At 41.0% G+C, this 19,324-nt stretch overlaps 1 protein-coding gene across 5 annotated transcripts in view; it reads right to left on the reverse strand.

The window, feature by feature from the left end:
- Positions 1-19,324, reverse strand: part of ATF1 (activating transcription factor 1) — a 90,605-nt gene that overhangs the window by 64,682 nt on the left and 6,599 nt on the right. For 3 of the 5 annotated variants that reach the window (XM_059185358.1, XM_059185359.1, XM_059185360.1), the window contains exon 2: positions 18,305-18,403. The exons of the other annotated variants lie outside the window; for them this stretch is intronic. In XM_059185358.1, coding sequence (XP_059041341.1) covers positions 18,305-18,397 — 93 coding nt within the window. In that variant the 5' untranslated portion in view covers positions 18,398-18,403. The remainder of the gene's footprint in view (positions 1-18,304; positions 18,404-19,324) is intronic. 5 annotated transcript variants of the gene reach the window in all.

Consider the following 19,324-nt stretch of genomic DNA (forward strand, 5'->3'; position numbering starts at 1 on the left):
CCAAACTTATTTTTTATGGCTCAATCTCTATATGCTTTACCAAAAAAATGACCAACCTGATGCTACTATTTAAAAGGTCAGGAGGAAGGCACCTGGGTGGCTCAGTCAGTTGGGCCTCTGCCTTTGGCTCGGGTCATGATCTCGGGGTCCTGGGATCAAGTCCCGCATCCGGCTCTCTGCTCAGCAGGAAGCCTGCTTCCCCTTCTCTCTCTGCCTACTTGTGATCTCTCTCTCTCTGTCAAATAAATAAATAAAATCTTAAAAAAAAAAAAAAAGAAAGGTCAGGAGGATATAGATTTTGAGACTTTTATAGATTTTTAAAGAAGATTTACTTATCTATTTGAAAGAGAGAGAGCATGCATGCAAAAGAGCATGCAGGGGTGAGAGGGGGCAGAAGGAGAGGAAGAGAATCCTAAGCAGTTCTGCACTAAGCGTGGATGCCAACATGGGGCTCTATCTCATGACCCGGAGATCACAACCCAAGACGAAACCAAGAGTCAGATGTTCAACTGACCGTGCCACTCAGGTACCCAGCTTTTGAGACTTTAAAGAAAAGCCTAATAAAGCCCTCGGCCCTCAGACATCCTAATTATCAACTTCCTTTCTCCTCTTTTTATGTGAGAGGGAAGGGAATGTCTTAGAGTAGTCATCCAAAACATGGGAACCATCATTGACCCATGGGTAATATGACCAACAACTGGAGCCTGGGGCTCTGAGCCCCTCTGCCTCAGAGCCATTCTGCCACTTTCCTTTTAGTTAAAGCCACCGAAGAAATAATCCCAGGGCAATCCCTTTAACCTTCTGTGCCCCATGCAGTAATTCCTGAATTCTACTCATGCTCAGCACTTCTCAGTCTTCTCACCTCCTAGGACATCCTGCTGCCAACAGCTCCTCACAGAACTCTTCCTTGCTGCAATAACCTTAACCCTGCTAGTCCTCTCCCCTCCTTCACTGACGAAACCCCTCATGACTGCTTAATGCTGACAGACCATCTTCTGACTCCGTGTGACAATTTACACAAAACTCCTCTAGTCACTGCAGATTTTTAACGATTTACTGATGGTTCTATTTAAAGGATGAAAATGCAAGGTGACTGGGTGGCTCTGTTGGTTAAGTATCTGCCTTCAACTCCAGTCATGATCTTAGGGTCCTGGGATTGAACCCTGCATCAGGCTTCCTGCTCAGGGGATAGTCTGCTTCTCCCTCTGCCCCTTCCCCCTATTAGTGCTCTCTCTCTCTCTCTCTCTCAAATAAACAAAATCTTTAGGGGAAAAAAAGGATGAAAATGCTGAACATCATGCTAGGTATGCTATTACAACTTCCTTTGAAGTCACTGAGGCAGCACCTTTATCTCTGGCTATTCAACAGGCTGAATTTTATGCCCTCCCTCTGGCTTGTACAATGGCCAAGGGTATAAATGCAAACACTTATACCCATTGTCAGTATGGCTTTGGGACGTTATGGGAACTAAGGTTTCCTTACCTGTAATGGGAATAAAATTAAAAATGGCTCCTATGTCCAAAATTTACTAGATGCCATACTTTTATTGCTTCTCTGGCTATTAACTGCTCTGGCTTTATTGCTGCTCTGGCTACTGAACCTCTGAGAGGGAGGTTCCTGGGCATTCCAGACTTGACTTCCTGGGTCAGAGTAAACCTTGCTGATATAGTCATCAAAAACACTGCTCTCAAGGAAACCAATAGCCAAACCTCTGTCATGGTCCAAAGGGATGTTCTCCCCAATTATCATTTGAGAAAACTAAAAAGAGATACCCAGCAATTAGTCCCAGAGAGGGAAAAACAATACTAGAAATCTAGTAATTGTTGTTTCAATAAAAAGAGAATGCTGGTTTGGACCAAATGATAATCCAGTCCTACCCAAAATTCCAATGTTCCCACTTTCTACTTTGTGTGCATTAAACTATTCGTCTACAAAATGATAAGATATCATTCATGAACCAGTATCAGTAGAGAAATACTAATAAGGTTACAAAAAGTGCCTATCCTCATGTTCTGCCAGGCCAAAGAACAACTAAGAGGAACTGGTTTGCATAAAAGAATTTCATATGCTTCCCTGTCTCATGGATATGTGAGTATGATTTAGTTATGGTTTGCATACTTTCTCAGTGGACTGAAGCTCTTCCTCATAGAGGAGCCAGTATTTCTGATGGAAAAGATTATCCCTACTTGGAGAACTTTTCTCTGAACTTCAGTGATTGGGAAACCCATTTTTCTAGTCAAGGGCTTCAACAAGTCTTCAACAAATGCTGTTCGGCCATTTTTATACCCCTTTCATTGTACATACCACCTTCAATCCTCAGGGTCAGTCAAACACATATATGGCACTATTAACTGGCAAAATTTGTAGAAAACCTCCAAACACCCTGGCTAACAGTACTGTTAGTCCTTCCAAATTTCAGATTCACCCCCTTTGGAATTCACAGATTCTCATTTCTTGAGATAGTCACAGGACATTAATACACTTGGCCCCTGACTCCTCTGAACCACAGTTGATAAAAAAGATATACTCCAATGTCTAAAGGCCTAACCGTTTCTATTAAAAATAACCATGCATTGGGATGCCTACGTGGCTCAGTCGGTTAAATGTCTGCCTTCGGCTCAGGCCATGATCCCAGTGTCCTGGGATCAAGTCCCACATCGTGATCTTTGCTGGAAATGGCCTTAGAGTTACTGCTAACCACTATGTGCCACCAAACTCTAAGAAACAGATTCTTGGACTCGTGTGACACATGTGAGGAAAGCACCAAGCCCTGACTGGTCCTGCACGCCACCTGGAGGAAACTGAAGCAGGCGACATCTGACAAGACAGATTTCCCAAGAGGTTTGGACGAGGCCTGTGTACCTTTTTCTCACTACTGCTTCTTCTCATTTGTGGAAAGACAATGAATGCCCTTGTCTGCATTTCCCAAACCCTTGTTTGAAGGGAGGGAAACCTCTTGTTTTGATATGGCCTTTCAGAAACAGCCTCACTGTGATCCCATGACAAATTAATTTTTCACTAGCTTCTTCTAAAAGGTTCGGAATTCACAAAAGTCTTTCTTTCATCTGAACTACTAAGTGACTCTGGATTCTTATCCAAATTCATGGTTCTCTGAATTTGCAACCTCACCAACTGCATGCAACACGTTGGGTTCCAAACAGTTCTTTCAAGATAACAATGCTGTGTTAAAATGTCTTTGATAGGGTACCTGGGTGGTTCAGTCCTAAAGCATCTGCCTTCAGCTCAGGTTATGGTTGCAGGGTCCTGGGATGGAGCCCCACTCGGGTTCCCTGCCTAGCAGGGAACCAGCTTCTCCCTCTCCCACTCCCCCTGCTTTTGTTCCCTCTCTCGCTGTGTCTGTCTCTGTCAAAAAAAAAAAAACTTAAAAAAAAATAATAATAAAATAAAATGTCTTTGAGGTTTTGCTGTTCTGCAAAAAGTTTTTCAGCTTTTGCTTCATGTTTATACCTGCACTGTATCTTCTAAAATGCACTGTTAATTCCTTCAGTGTGCTCTTGCTATATTCACTATTATGCTTTCATAGCAGCTTGAAGTGGAGACTTCCAAGAAGCATCAACAACTTCAGGTTTACTTCCACAGGGGTAACTTTTCTCCCTTATGCTGGAAAAAGTGTCAATAAATGTTTTTAGTTGGCTACTTTCAGATCTAGGATTCCAGTTTAAAACCACTACACAATTTGGAATCGTCATGTTACTTTCTTCTGTATTTGCTGCCTATCGAGCTTTTGTAAAAATGATGTTCCCAATAAGGATATGATCTTCGGAGCTTACGATCTTCGTAAATAAGGACTATAAGGTGGGCAGTGCCTGAGAGTTCTTTCGCCTAACCTTCCTAGTTACTCAAATGTGACCTTAACTGGTTTCTAATTCGATGCTCTTTGCGTCTGATACCGGCCATGACAACCAGGAAAACATCTTTCCTGGCACTGAGGGTCAAAAGGTCACTGAATTAAGAAAACCTGACTTTTTTTTTTTTTTTTTTTTTTTGGAAAACCTGACTTTTGATCAGCTATGCTTTCAGGAAAGATCTTGATCAAAGGGGGTAAATATGAAAATTAACAAAGGGAAACCTCATTAAAGTGGAGCTGGGAAGCCAGAAGGGGGAGCCCTTCCACTCAGCGGCAATTACTCCAAAAGAATGTTTAACAGGAAGGAATTCGATTAGAGGCCCCCAAAGGCAAGATGCACACTACACCTCCTACAAGAAACTGACTAGCAGGGCAATTCAGTCAATGAGAAACAATTATCACCCTGAACTGGTGCTTTTCTTCAAAGGACTTTCTTTCAAAATAACCACTCTGTGTGGTGGGGGAGGATGGGGGGGGAGAGACACCTGAGTAGCTCAGTCAGTTAAGCATCTGCCTTCAGCTCAGGTCATGGTCCTGAGATAGGGCCCCACATTGGGCTCTGGGCTCCCTGGGAGCCTGGTTCTCCCTCTCCTCCCAGACTGTGCTCTCTCTCACTATCTCTGTCACTCTCTCTTTCTCTCAAATAAATAAATAAAATCTTAAAAAAAAATAAACAACCACTGCCAACTCTCTCCTCTTCCTTCTCCATAAAATAATGTTCCTCTCCTTTGTTTATGGGACCTTTTTGTCTATGGTTTTGCTAGAGCCTGCATGTCCTGGATTGCAATTTTCTGTTATTCCTGAATAAACTTATTTTTGCTGGTAAATTAACTGACAGATTTTTAAGGTCAACAGACCCTATAGCCATTAAGCAGGAAAGGGTAATACTACGAACAACTCTACATTCATAAATTTGACAACTCAGAAGTAATGCATCAATTTCTTGAAAACCACAAACTACCAAAATTCAGTCATGATAAAATAGCCTGAATAGTCCTGTAAAGAAATTCCAGGCTCTAGTTTCACTGGAGAGTTTTATCAAACATTTAAAGGACAATTAATGCCAATTTTATACAATCTCTTCCAGAAGAGAGAATAGGAAGGAATATTTCCCAACTTGTTTTATGAGGCCCAAGGCATTACAAAAAAAAAGAAAACCACAGACTCATGAATTTAGTTGCAAAATCCTCAACAAAGTATTAGCAAACAGAATCTAGCAACATATAAAAAGAATATACCATCATGACCCAAATGCTATTTATTTCAGGTATGCAAGGTATTTCAGGTATTGATATTTAAAAATCAATCAATGTAAAAAAAAAAAAAAAGTAAATAAAATAAAATAAAAATCAATCAATGTAATCCACCACATGAACAGGCCAAACAAGAAAAAAGTCATCACTGCACACCAGCTGATGCAGAAGAATCTCATTTCAAAAAATTTAATCTCATTTCATGGGGAAAAAAAAACACATTTTAAAAACTAGGAATAAAAAAAAGGGGGGGGGGCACCTGGGTGGTTCAGTGGATTAAGCCGCTGCCTTCAGCTCAGGTCATGATCCCAGGGTCCTGGGATGGAGCCCCGCCTCGGGCTTTCTGCTCAGCGGGGAGCTTGCTTCCTCCTCTCTCTGCCTGCCTCTCTGTCAAATAAATAAATAAAATCTTTAAAAAAAAAAAACAAAAAAACCTACAGCTAACATCAGACTTAGTGATGAGAGAATGTACGTTTTCCCTTTAAGACGGGTACGAAGAAAACATATCCATTCTCACACTTTATTCAGCATAGTTCTCGGAGTTCTAGAGAGTGCAACAGGGCAAAAAAAAAATAATACATACTGTTAATAACTGGAATAAATCAGAATAACTGGAATAAAATTGGAAAAAAAAAGTTTTAAGACCATCTCTATCTTTAGATGACATTACTCTCTACATAGAACATCACAAGAAATATTAAAAACAAAAACAATCATCACTCCTAAAACTAATGTTCCAAGATGTAAGATCAATAAACAAGAATCAATTACATTTCTATATCCTAGTAGTAAAACCAAAATCAACACAGTATCACTTACAACAGCTCCAAAGAAAATAAGCATTATTTACAAAGTGTCCCTAAGAAAATGAAATGCTTAGGTATAAGTCTAACAAAACACATACAGGATCTGTATGCTGAAAAAGACAAATGCTATGGAAAGAAATCAAAGGAAATTAAACAATTGGAGAGATTCAAGGGCTGAAAGATTCAATCAGATATTAGTTCTTCCCTAACTGATCTGTAGGTCTGTAGAAACGGACAAGCTTACTGCAAAAATTTATATGGAAAGGGAAAGTCCCTAAAGCAACTTTGAAAAAGAAGAATAAAATGGGAGTAGTCTTTCTTCTGGATGTTAAGGGTTACTATCCATAGTTATCAAGACAGCACAGTACTGACAGAGGGACACCACATAGATCAATTGAACATAATAGAGAAGGAGGAGGAGATAAATATGCTCAAATAATTTCTGATAAAGGCACAAAAGGAATGCAGTGGTACTGTAGCAATTGTACATCCAGAGGCAAAATAAAACAAAACAAAAACAACCCAAAACTCTCAAATCTATACAAAAGTTAACTTAAAATGAATCATGGACTTACATGTAAAACATAAATCTCTAAAATTTCTAGGAAGAAACAAAAAATCTTTGAAATTTAGGACTAGCAAAGAATTCTTAGACACCAAAAGCACAATCCATAAAAGGAAAACTTGATAAATTGGACCTAGTCAAAATTTAAAACCTTTGGCTCTATTAAAGACCCTGTTAAGCAAATGAAAACGAAAAATCATTCTTCCACTCTCCCAAGCCATCCATGCTGGAAACATCCAAATAAACTTACCCAAATTTCTAAGTTACTCTATAGGAGAATCTTTCTCTATCAGAAAGTGAAACCAAGATGACCTAGAATATCCAAATGTTAAATAGAGTATCTCCAGGTAAGAAAGGATTATCAAAGGCACTGATGCACCCACATTCTTAGCTTCTCCCTAGATGAACCTTGAGTTAAGTCCTCATGTCAAAAATATGAACAGCAGGGCACCTGGGTGGCTCTCCTCTGCCTTCGGCTCGGGTCATGATCCCAGGTCCTGGGATGGAGCCCTGAGTTGGGCTCTCTGCTCAGCAGGGAGCCTGCTTCCTCTTTCTTTCTGCCTGCCTCTCTGCCTACTTGTGATCTCTATCTGTCAAATAAATAAATAAAATCTTTAAAAAAATAAAAGTACAAATGGCTTGGGGTTACCTGACTGCCTCAGTCCTTAGAGCACGTGACCCCTGATCTTGGGTTTGTCAGTTCAAGCCCCACAGGGGTGCAAAGATTACTTAAAAATAAAATCTTTAGTGCTCGCTTCAGCAGCAAATACACTAAAAAAAAAAATAAAATCTTTAAAAAAAAAAAACGCATGATGATCAAGCTGGTTTTTGGTTTTGTTTTTAAGATTTTATTTATTTATTTGACAGAGAGAGATAGCAAGAGCAGGAACACAAGCAGGGCGAGTGAGAGAGGGAGAAGCATTCCCACCTAGCAGGGAGCCCGATGCACAGGTCTATCCCAGGATCCTGGATCATGACCGAAGCCAAAGGTAGATGCTTAAGGACTGAGCCACCCAGGTGCCCAGATCAAGCTGTTTTTTAAGTGTTTTGGAGCCAAGCCTCTGTGTAATTTCTTCCACTATTCTCATTTATCCTCATACTCTCCCTGGAGGCAACAAAGGACTGGGGACTACAGATGTTGGTGTTGTGGTGGGCACTATGATCCAACTCAAAAATCCCATTTCACTAGTAAAAGATTTATTCCCCAGCTGCTGGAGTATAGCAGCTGGCAGTGTCCAGTTGTCAGCCCTCTTTGGAATAGACTTGGCTGATGAGTCACCTCATTTAAGGTCATATACACCCCCTTCCCAGGTCACTCAAGATCCAATGACAGGTGCATGCTGGGATATGAAGGCCTGGCTGGCCCCTTCCCCCCATTTTGAAGAGCCATCTCATTTTCAAAGCTCTCTATGGGGTCAGCTGAGGCCCTCCCTGAGACTGAATGGCAGTTCCACTTCTCCCTCTGCCCAATCCTGCTTCCTTCTTTTCTTTACTTTTCACAGGTGGTAATCCCAAAAGGACTCCCTAATAAACCTCCCGCATGCTAACCTCCATCTCACAGTCCACTTCCCAGGAAACCCCAACTGTGACAGAGGTCAAACTGCTGGAATTCAAATCACTGTCTCCAGGCTTACTAGTTGTGTGGCAGTTACAAAAGCACAGTAGGAGACACAAGGTTTGAAGGCATTAAAACACGTAAAATGCTCAGAAATGCACCTAGCACACAGTGGACACTCAACTGTTACTATCATCTTCGTTTTGCCTATTCACACTTGATACACCTATTCTCACCTGGTAATTTAATACAAATTTCTCTACAATATGAGAATTACTGAAAGTTATGAGCTGGAAAAGACCTTAGAGATCACCAAGTCTGACACACAATTTCCAGATGATGAACATCAAGTCTTCTTAAATAAGTGACTTAGTCAAAGTTCTAGAGTCACTAAGTGACAAAATCCAGGTTCCAACCCAGTCTTCTGACGGCTTCCATCATTCTTTTCATTAAGCAAGACTACTTGCCTCTCAATCTACATATAATGTGTCATTAAATGAAATTCAACAGTACTAAGTCCCTCCCTTTCACCTTCCTGCCATAACTGAACCTCAGCTCTCTTCTCAAGAAAACTGTCTCTCCTACAGCTCTTTCCTGCACTCATACAATGAGCCCACAAATAAGGTGCATGTTTCCTTTGCTTTTCATCAGTACTTCCAGACCACTGTCCTTTCAAAGTCCTCCCCTAAAAGCTCCCAACTTCAAGGCTCATAGCAGCAGACTGTCCTTACAGCAGTCATGTCCCCTCATTTCTTTAAGACATTAGCAGCCAAACCAACCAGTCCTGATATGATTTGCGGTGATTCCCATATGCAACATTCAGTAACCTTCCATACCCAGGCCTTTGTCTTTTATTCTTCTCCAAAGCCCTGTGTTCCACCCTCCTCAGCTACCTGCTCCTGCTGTCATACCCTATAAGGTTTCTAAACAGGCACCTGGGGCAGGATGATTCCTCCCTGTGTAGGAATATCCTGCTCAGCGCAAACCATTTAGCACTTTTGGTCCCCACCCACTGAATATCAATGGCACCCTCCCCACCCCCAAACACACATTTCCAGACATCTCAGTGGGGAAGCAGTACACTCCAGTTGAGAACTACTTACTTAATTAAATCTTATCACTGTCAATAAATGCACCCCTTCATAATATCAAATTCAAGCATCCCTCTGAGTCATCCAACTCATTACCTCTACTATTTGGACTCTCAACAATTCCTGGACTCCACAGGAACCCATAATCCATGAAGCCCACTATGTTTTTTCCCTGCTCTTGATCCCATCAAGTCCCCACTTCCTTCCCTATTCAGCTTAAATTTTGTGACCCAGCATCATAATCACCCTATCACACACATCACCAATGTTGTCTTTTCTTGCTTCATTATAGACCCTTAACTTGCTTCATTATAGACCCTGTTAGTTCCCCTACTCTATGCCTGTAACCTGAATACAAACCTTGGGTCCTATACACACACACAGACATATACACACATGTACACACACAGAGGCACATATACACACACTTGGACACGTGCTCACGCACACTTGTTCTTAGACATACACTCATCCACACACACACTGGAGAAAAACACATAACTTAACAGTCTCACTTTAACGACACCTGAGTGGCTCAGATGGTTGAGCGTCTGTCTTCAGCTCAAGTCCATCTCCAGGTCCTGGGATCCAGCCCCATGTCGGGCTCCCAGTTCAGTGGGGAGTCCGCCTCTTCCTCTCCCTCTGCCTCTCCACCTGTTTGCCTGTGCTTCCTTCCTCTGCTCCTCTTTCTCTCAAATGAACAAATAAATCCTTAAAACAAAAACAGAAACAGTCTCACTTTAAACTCATGATCAAACCTCAAGTGGACTGTTCATGAATCCCATCAATCCTATTACAGATCCCGAAGTCCACTTCCATTCTCCTACTGTCCCGGCTGACTATTTCATACTTTCTCCTCCTTCCTTATCTTCTTAAAGCATTTTATTTCACTGAAAAACAAAGAAATTATCAAAAGAGGGGTGCTTGGGTGGCTCAGCTGGGTAAGCATCTGCCTTGATCCCCAGTCATGATCTCAAGGTCCTGGTATCAAGCCCCACACTGGGCTCCCTGCTAGGCAGGAAGCCTGCCACTCCCTTGCTTGTTCGTGTTCTCTCTCTCAATCTCTGTCAAATAAACAAATGAATAAATAAATCATGTTTTTTAAAAAGTTATCAAAAGAAAATTTTCAGAGTCTATCATCCCCAATCTACCCACCTAACCTGTATTTACTTTCTTACTGTGAATAATGTACCTCTGGTCATACAAAATAAATTTTTCCACTTAAAGACTAAATCTTGTTCCTGGCCCTCCTCAAAGATGTAATCCCAGGACTGACCTCTCCCCTTCCTGTATCATCCAGTTTTCCCCCTCTATTTAATCAATCCCACTGGTATACCAACAGACTGTTAATTCCTCCTATCTTAAAAATAATAAAGTAAAGCTTTGGAGTTTTGACCTACAACCCTCTCCAGCAACTTCATTTCTTAGCTCCCTTTGTAACAAAATACCTTAAATGAGTTGTCTTTTCATTCTGTTCAATGAATGTCTACTCTTCTCCCCCAGCCCATCTCTTTTTCCATGCTCTCTTGGATCTAATTATTTAGATTTTTTTATCCCCACTCCCATGGAAATAGTTTTTGTCAAGGCTGTCAATAAACTTTATGTTGCTAAATAGTCAATTCTTGCTATTTGTGGTTATTATATTCTATAAAGTTGCATGTACATGGAATTAGCAAATACTGAATCATTGCTCTGGGGAGGGGGGAATATGCAGGTAGGCTCCTGCAGGCTTCTGGGCACATTATTTTCATCAACTGGTCAATATATAACCTTGTTTTAAGTGTTTCTGTTTAAAGACACCTTTTTTAGTATATATATTGCTAATTCACTAATACTGAACTCACAGGGGCGCCTGGGTGGCTTGGTGGGTTAAAGCCTCTGCCTTTGGCTCAGGTTATGATCCCAGGGTTCTGGAATCAAGCCCCGTATCAGGCTCTCTGCTCAGCAGGGAGCCTGCTTCCTCCTCTCTCTCTGCCTGCCTCTATGAACTGAACTCACAGACAGCATCACTATAACCCATATTTCAATAAAACTTACCTAACACATGTATTCTTTCCTCCTGGCACTCAATACTACACCTCGGAGGCCATTTTAAACAACAAAATCACTAACAAAAATGCAAAAAATATGCCACTAATCAGACCACCAAAAGAACTATTTAAAGCATGAGAGATAAAATAGGACGACAAAGCCCTGGTGCCTTGGTTCACGGTCAGCTGGAAGCTGTGCATCAAGTGACTCCAATCTGTCACCACTCTGGGCAAGGACCACAGAAGTACTGAGCTGATTCTGGGCTTACATATAAATTTTATCAAGTAGGCAAATCTGCAAAAACAGAATCCTTCAATAATGAAGACCAACTGTGGTAGCAGCTAATTTTTATTCCTTATTTGACCTGCCAGCAGCAATATACAGTTGACCATCACGTTATTCTTCATTTCCAAGATTCTTTCTCTAGAGTCTCCTCTTAACTTCACTGACTATCCCTTGTCAATCTTCCCCAAATCCAACAAATGCTGGAGAGCCCTAGTCAAATCCACAGACTCATCTCTAAGTATGTAAGACCCCCAAAAACTCATGTAGTTCCAGGACTTTAATTATACTTGTGTTAAATAGTTACTGTAAATAGTTACTGTCCCCCACAGCTCTGAGATGCTCTGTTCTGTTTTCCTCCTACTTGTTTTCTCTTTGTTTTCAATTTGGATATTTTCTGTTGATCTTCAAAGTCACTGAATTGTCTCCTTGGCTATGTTCAGTCTACTAATAAGCCCCAAAACATACTTCTTCTATATCAAATTTTTCATTTCTAGCATATTCATTTGACTTTCATATACTTTCCATTCCTCTGGTGAAATTTACCATCATACATGTCCACCTTTTCCGCTAGAACCTTTAATATATTATTCATTATTATTTTATTTTTTAAAAAGATTTCTTTATTTGACAGAGAAAAAGAAAGGAGCGCATGCTCACAAGTGGGGGGGAAGGGCAGAGGAAGAGGGACAGAAAGAAACAGACCCCCAGGAGTGTGAACCCAACAAGGAGCACTCCCGGGTGGGCTCAATCGGTTAAGTATCTGTCTTCACCTCAGGTCATGAGGGATTGAGCCCCACATTCGTCTCTTTGTTCCGTGGGGAGCCTGCTTCTCCCTCTCCTTCAGCTACCGCTCCCCCTGCTTGTGTGTTGTCAAGCAAATAAATAAAATCTTTAAAAAAATAAATTCAGGGGTGCCTGGGTGGCTCAGTTGGTTAACCCGCTGCCTTTAGCTCAGGTGATGATCCTGGAGTCCTAGGATCAAGTCCCACACCTGGCTTCCTGCTCAGCAGGGAGCCTGCTTCTACCTCTCCCTCTACTGCCACTCCTGCTCGTTCTCTCTCTCTGTGTCAAATAAATAAATACAATCCTTAAAAATTAATTAATTGTCTGATAATTCTCACAACTGTGAAATCCTCAGTCTATCGGTTATTGTGATTTTTATTTTGATTTTTGAACAGTAGGCTATTTTTATCTTGGATTATGGATATCGTGTATAACACAGGAGACTGAGGAAACAGTATAAAAATGGCTCTTTTTCTGCAAGCTATTAGTGGGAGCTGAGGGGAGAGGCTGAGTCAATCTCTTTAGGAATTAGGCTGGGTCTGGGTTCTATTGTTATGATTAACTTAAGTGTACTACCTACTTCAAATTCCTCTAGGGCAACCTTCTGCTTAGGGTGGAAGCTGGTTTGCCTGAGGGTTTTTCTCAGGGTTCTTCCTCCACCCTCCACTTCTGGTTTTCCCTGCCTCCCCTCCCAGGCTAGTCCCCAGGGGCGGAATGCGGTTGTTTTACTTGAGTCTGAGTCTCAGGCAAGCCATTATCCCTGGATCTCCAGGCACAGGGCTTTCTCCCAGCAGTAGGAAAACAAAAGGTCTGAACCCAGAAGTTTCCTCACCTTCCCTCAGGTTGTACGTGTTTTTGTCTTTTCACTCCTCCCAGCCACAATGTAAAATGGAATTTATTCCCTTCCCCCCAGTGACTTAAAGCTCCTCCTTACCGGAAGGACTGTACCACCTAGTGGGCCTTACCCCATCTCCCTTGCTTCCCCCAATCTTCCTCACAACAAACTGCTAGGAGACCTTGAAGAAAAAGCCTAGAGGTAGGTGTTCCCTACGCTGTGTCCGCAGCTCTCAAGGATTCTACAGTCTCCTGCTAGCCCACACTTAGACTTCAGCAATCCATTAAAAACTTAGCCAAATTCTTCTCTATCCTTGTACCACAGTGCTGCCTTCTTCCTGTGCTGTTACAGATGAGCCAGATCCCACCTCTGATGAATCAAGAGAATTTATAACTTTGTATATTACAGCTCATTCTTATTTCAAGATGGGAACAATACTCTTTGCAGCTTTCTATATCCCAAGTGGAAGTCAGAAATCACTTTGTGAGTTTACCACCTATAAAGCCACAATTCCTACATTTACATTTCTAGTCTGGACTTCTCCTCTGGACTCCAGATCATATATCTCCAGCTGCCTACTGGACAAACCTATTTTTATGGTTTGGCAGACAAACTTTAAGGTGGCCCCCATGACCCCCACCTCCTGGTATTCATGCCCTTGGGTAATCCTTTCCATTGAGTGTGGGAAGGACCTGCAACTTTCTTCTAATCAGTAAGGCAAAGATGATGGGATGGCATTCCCATGATTACATTTTTTTTTTTAAGATTTTATTTATTTATTTGACAAGAGAGACATCACAAGTAGGCAAACAGGCAGGCAGAGAGAGAGAAGGAAGCGGGCTCCCTGCTGAGCTGAGAGCCTGATGTGGGACTCGATCCCAGGACCCTGAGATCATGACCTGAGCAGCTTAACCCACTGAGCCACCCAGGCGCCCCCCATGATTACATTTTATAGCAAAGGAATGGCATATCATTTCCTTGATTAGGTCATATGGTATTATACAACACTCTGTCTTGCTAGCCAATTCACTCTCATCCTCTTGCCAGACAAAATGGAGCAGACTGCCATGCTGTGAACTGCTTATGAAGAGGGCCACATGGCAGCAAACTGCAGATGACCTGTAAGATCTGAGGGTAGCCTCCAGCCAACAAAAAACTCAAGCTCTCAGTCTCACAGCTGCAACAAAATGAAGTCTGCCAATAACCTGAGTCAAGTTGGAAGTGGATTCTTCTCCAGTTCAACCCACAGGTGAGAACCCAGCCCCAGCCAATACCTTGACTGCAACTTGAAGCACCAAAGCAGAGAACCTAGCAAAGAAGTTTCTGCCCTCACAGAAACTGTGTTAACATGTGTTGTGAGCAATTAAGTTTGCGGTAATTTTAGTACAGAAAAGTAATACAGATAGCATCACCAACTTTTTTTTTCTTTTTAAAGATTTTTATTTATTTGTTAGAGAGAGAGAGAGATACAGAGCGCAAGCACAGGCAGACAGAGTGGCAGGCTGGAGGCAGAGGGAGAAGCAGGCTCCCTGCCAAGCAAGGAGCCCTTTGTGGGACTCGATCCCAGGATGCTGGGATCATGACCTGAGCCGAAGGCAGCCGCTTAACCAACTGAGCCACCCAGGCGTCCCAGCATCACAAACTTAATATGCCTAAAAGCCGAATTCCTGACTGCCAAAATTACCCCACAAAACTAAAGAAAAATATGCTCGTGTGTCCATCTTATTAAGTGGCAACTCCATTCCTACAGTTATTCAAGCCAAAAACTAGGGTCTATCTTAACCTCTTTTTTTCTCTAAAACCCACATCTAATCTGAAAGTAAACACTGTTGGCTTTAAAACCAAATTATATCCAGAATCTAAATTTTATCCACTACCACCTTGGTCCAAGCCACTATCACCTCTCAAGCACATTATTCTAAACGCTTCCTAACTGGTTTCCCTGCATCTACTCTACAAAGCAGCCAAAATGATCCTATTAAAACATCAGGTAGGGGCGCCTGGCTGGCTCAGTGGGTTAAGGCCTCCGCCTTTGGCTCAGGTCATGATCCCAGGGTCCTGGGATCGAACCCCACATCGGGCTCCCTGCTCTGTGGGGAGCCTGTTTCCTCCTCTCTCTCTGGCTTGCCTCTCTGCCTACTTGTGATCTCCCTCGGTCAAATAAATAAATAAATAAAATCTTAAAAAAAAAAAAATCAGGTAAGTTTTTACTCAAAACACTCCAAAGGATTCCCATCTAACCCAGCTTAAAAGTCAAAAGCCTTACAGTGGCCTACAAGGCCTACCTTACCCGGCACTCTCCCTTCCCACCCCAAACCTCTCCGCCTCATCCTGTATCATTCTCCCCTCATTCACCTGTCTCCCACGACACCAGTCTCTGTGCTGTTCCTTAACTATGCCAAGTATCTACCAGTCTCAGCGTTTTACAATTGTTAGTTCGTGTAAATGAAGAGTTCTTTCCACTAATGGGACTTCTCTGACCACTTTATATACAAAGACAAGTCCACCTGTCCCCACCAATCCCCATCCCTCCCGCCCTGCTTTGTTAGTCCCCAGAGTACACACTATGAACTGATACCTGTTTTATTGCCTGTCTCCCCAAAATTAGAAGGAAAGTCCGTAAGAGCTGAGGCTTCTGTTTATTCCTATGTCCTCAGCTTATACTGAATGACTAAATAAATATCACTGCTGTAGATACGGTTTCCTTACAGTATTTAGAGTCTAATGAAGTAAGTAATCGTGCCACAAGAATTTGGACATGAAGTCAGTGAAATTATTTTTCAAAATCACTACAAAATTACTTACCACTTAGAAATATACTCATTCTAGGGACGCCTGGGTGGCTCAGTTGGTTAAGCAGCTGCCTTCGGCTCAGGTCATGATCCCAGCGTTCTGGGATCGAGTCCCACATCGGGCTCCTTGCTCTGCAGGGAGCCTGTTTCTCCCTCTGCCTCTGCCTGCCACTTTGTCTGCTTGTGCTTGCGCTCACTCTACCTCTCTCTCTGACAAATAAATAAATAAAAATAAAATCTTAAAAAAAAAAAAAAAAGAAATATACTCATTCTACATCTCACTGTAAATATGCTTCTAAGAAAACGTGGAGAACATTCACATCTAACCAAAATAACTGAAGTATACAAGCCAAGTGAATTTGAACATTTCTGTGAAGGGCTTTATTAATACAAAGATAGCTGAAAGTCTCTATAATTGTTTTTCCAGCATCATCTGGAGACAATACCATTATTCTACACAGATATAGCCAAACAATAAAGAAGGATGCATGAAGTTTGAAGGATTAACCCTTTTGGACCTCGCTTCTCAAATTTTCTGATCTCAAGACTCTTTACACTCTTAAAAATTACTGAGGACCCCAAAGAATTCTTACATATGTGGGCTTTTAATCTACTAACACGTTTAAAATTAAAACAGAAATCTTAAAAATATTTAACAGTTCAGGGCGCCTGGGTGGCTCAGTGGGTTAAGCCGCTGCCTTCGGCTCAGGTCATGATCTCAGGGTCCTGGGATCGAGTCCCGCGTCGGGCTCTCTGCTCAGCAGGGAGCCTGCTTCCTCCTCTCTCTCTCTGCCTGCCTCTCTGCCTACTTGTAATCTCTCTGTCAAATAAATAAATAAAAAATCTTAAAAAAAAAAAAAAAATTGCAAAATCATAAAAAAAAAAAAAAAAAAAAAAAAAAAAATTTAACAGTTCATTTTGAAGTAATATAAATCTATTACGAATCTAATTTTCATTTATGTAACTAAACTTCCCTCTCCCAAATTAGTATAAGAGAATGACATTTTAGATTTCTGCAAATTAATGTTTGAGTTAATAGAATATGGCTGAATTCTCTTACCTTCTTTTACATTAAATATTTTGCCATATGTTGTTCTGGCTGAGGTATATAAATGAAGCCTGGCCTCACATATATATGAAATTGGAAAAGGGAGGACTGTTTTTAATAGTATTTTCAGATAATTGTGGATATTCTTCTTTGATACAACTTTAAAACTTAAACAGATTGTAGTTTCTTAAAGGTTGTTTGCAATATACAATCTTAATGTTATGTTTTTTTTTTTTTTTGAAGATTTTTATTTACTTGAGAGAAGAGAGAGGGAAAGAAAATACATACAAGCAAGCACAAGAAGGGGTGGGGAGTGGCGGAGAAGAGGGAGAGGGAGAACAGACTACCTGCTGAGCAGAGTCCAACACGGGACTTGATCCCAGGGCCACCTGATAATGACTTGAGCTGAAGGCAGACACCCAGCCAACTGAGCCACCAGGCACCCCGTAGCGTTATATATTCTATTAACATCAACATCCATTGGTCTGCGGTGCCTGGGTGGCTCAGTCAGTTAAGCCTCTGCCTTGGGCTCAAGTCATGATCCCAGGGTCTTAGGACTGAGCTCCATCCACATCAGGCTCCCTGCTCAGTGGAGGGTCTACTTCTCCCTCTCCCTCTGCCCCTCCTCCATGCTTCTGCTCTCTCTCTCAAGTAAATAAAGAGATCTTTAAAAAAATAAAATAAAATAAAATCCATTGTTTACCTTGCACTCTGAATGAATCTTATACCCGAGCATGATTTTGTAACACAACTTTGTAACTAAAAAGTCTGTCAAGTACTGGGAAACAGTCAAGCTCACAATGGTGAATACAAGTCTTCCAAAATTCTCATTTTTGCTTGAAAGTTCAAGTCTTATCACAGGCAACAAACACCTGTCCATTGTTTTCCTTGAAGTGGGTGACGTGCATGGATCAGACCATTTGAAATTTTAAAATATCAGTTCTGCAATATGCATGCCTATCAATTTAAATTCTCTAATGTATAGGCCTATTTTCCAGTTCAGCAAAAAGATTTCCTATGTACCCACAATAAATGTACTGAACTGAAGATGGTTTGCCTCTTGAAACTGTCAGTCTGTTTCAAGTTAGCACAAAGAGATAAATAATTTTTCATTTTTCTTATGCAAAAACAAAATCCATCTGGAAAAAATCAAAATAATCATGCACCACAAAAAATGAAATCTACTTCAAGTTTTGTAAAGTATATACCTATTTAAAACAACACTAAAGGTACTTTGTATAGAGGAAAATAAAACTGAAATAACCTTGCCAGGATGTTTAAATCAAATCTACCTTCCTTTCTTACACTTCAACATTTACGGCTCTTTTTCCTTGGTTCTTTTTCATAAAACATTCCTATTTAGCTCAGTATTTTGGCTGGATCCTGCCTTACCTGTTGAGCAATATGAGAAATATGAGTTCCCTGAACCGCTGAACCAGGCTGCGGCGCTGCCTCTGCAGTGTTACTCTTGTGGGAATCTTCCATAATCAACTATAAGCGGGAAAAAAGTCAGTTAGAAGATGCTTTTCAAGAAATCCTAAGACATTTCTATCCTTAACATGTGTACGTTTTCAGAGGAGCAAGATGAAGTTTCTCTATGCTATGAGCTAGCTCATTTTATCCAGACTCATTGTCTTCTCATGTTCTGTTCTGTGCAGAGATCTAATTACAAGATCTCAAGAAATGGCAAATAAAAAGCACTACAGAATATGTATAATATGCTGCACAGTTGTATAAAAATTGGCAACCTGGTTGCTTCTGTAGAAGAGAACTGGCAGTTATGGAACAGAGATACAGAGATAGAAAAGACTATTCCTTGCATATTCCTTTACATTTTAAAATTTTTGATCCACATGAACCTGTTAAAATTTAATAAGTGGCAAATACATACATAAATATTGTGACTAAATTTTCAAGTGTTATCCCACTCACGAAGTATGGTAGTCTTCCTGTCCATGGACACAAGAATTCTTCTTCATCTAGGGAACAGTTTCTAATTGCACAGATAGTGCTACATAGAGAATTCATTAAACAGACGCTGAATTAAATAAATAAGCACAACCACACCTAAAGAGATTCTAAAGATCTAGATGATCTATAGAAAGAAGCAAGTGCAGGATATGCAGGCTAGGTAAAAATGAGAATAAATGGCTTTTGAGAGATGGAATACGCCAAGAGGGAAGACAACCACTTAGACTGCTAAAAGATTTGGGCAGAATTTAAGGTTTTTTAATGATTACAAAGAAGAAAGAAGAGTTGACCAGCAAACATGAAAAGATGTTCATATCACTAACCATTAGGGAAATCTAAATCACAACTACAATGAGATATCATCCCAACATCCCATCATTAGGATGGGTATTATTTTTTTTTAAGATTTTATTTATTTATTTGACAGAAAGAGATCACAAG

Source organism: Mustela lutreola, chromosome 8 (assembly GCF_030435805.1).
Source record: "Mustela lutreola isolate mMusLut2 chromosome 8, mMusLut2.pri, whole genome shotgun sequence".
NCBI lineage: Eukaryota > Metazoa > Chordata > Mammalia > Carnivora > Mustelidae > Mustela > Mustela lutreola.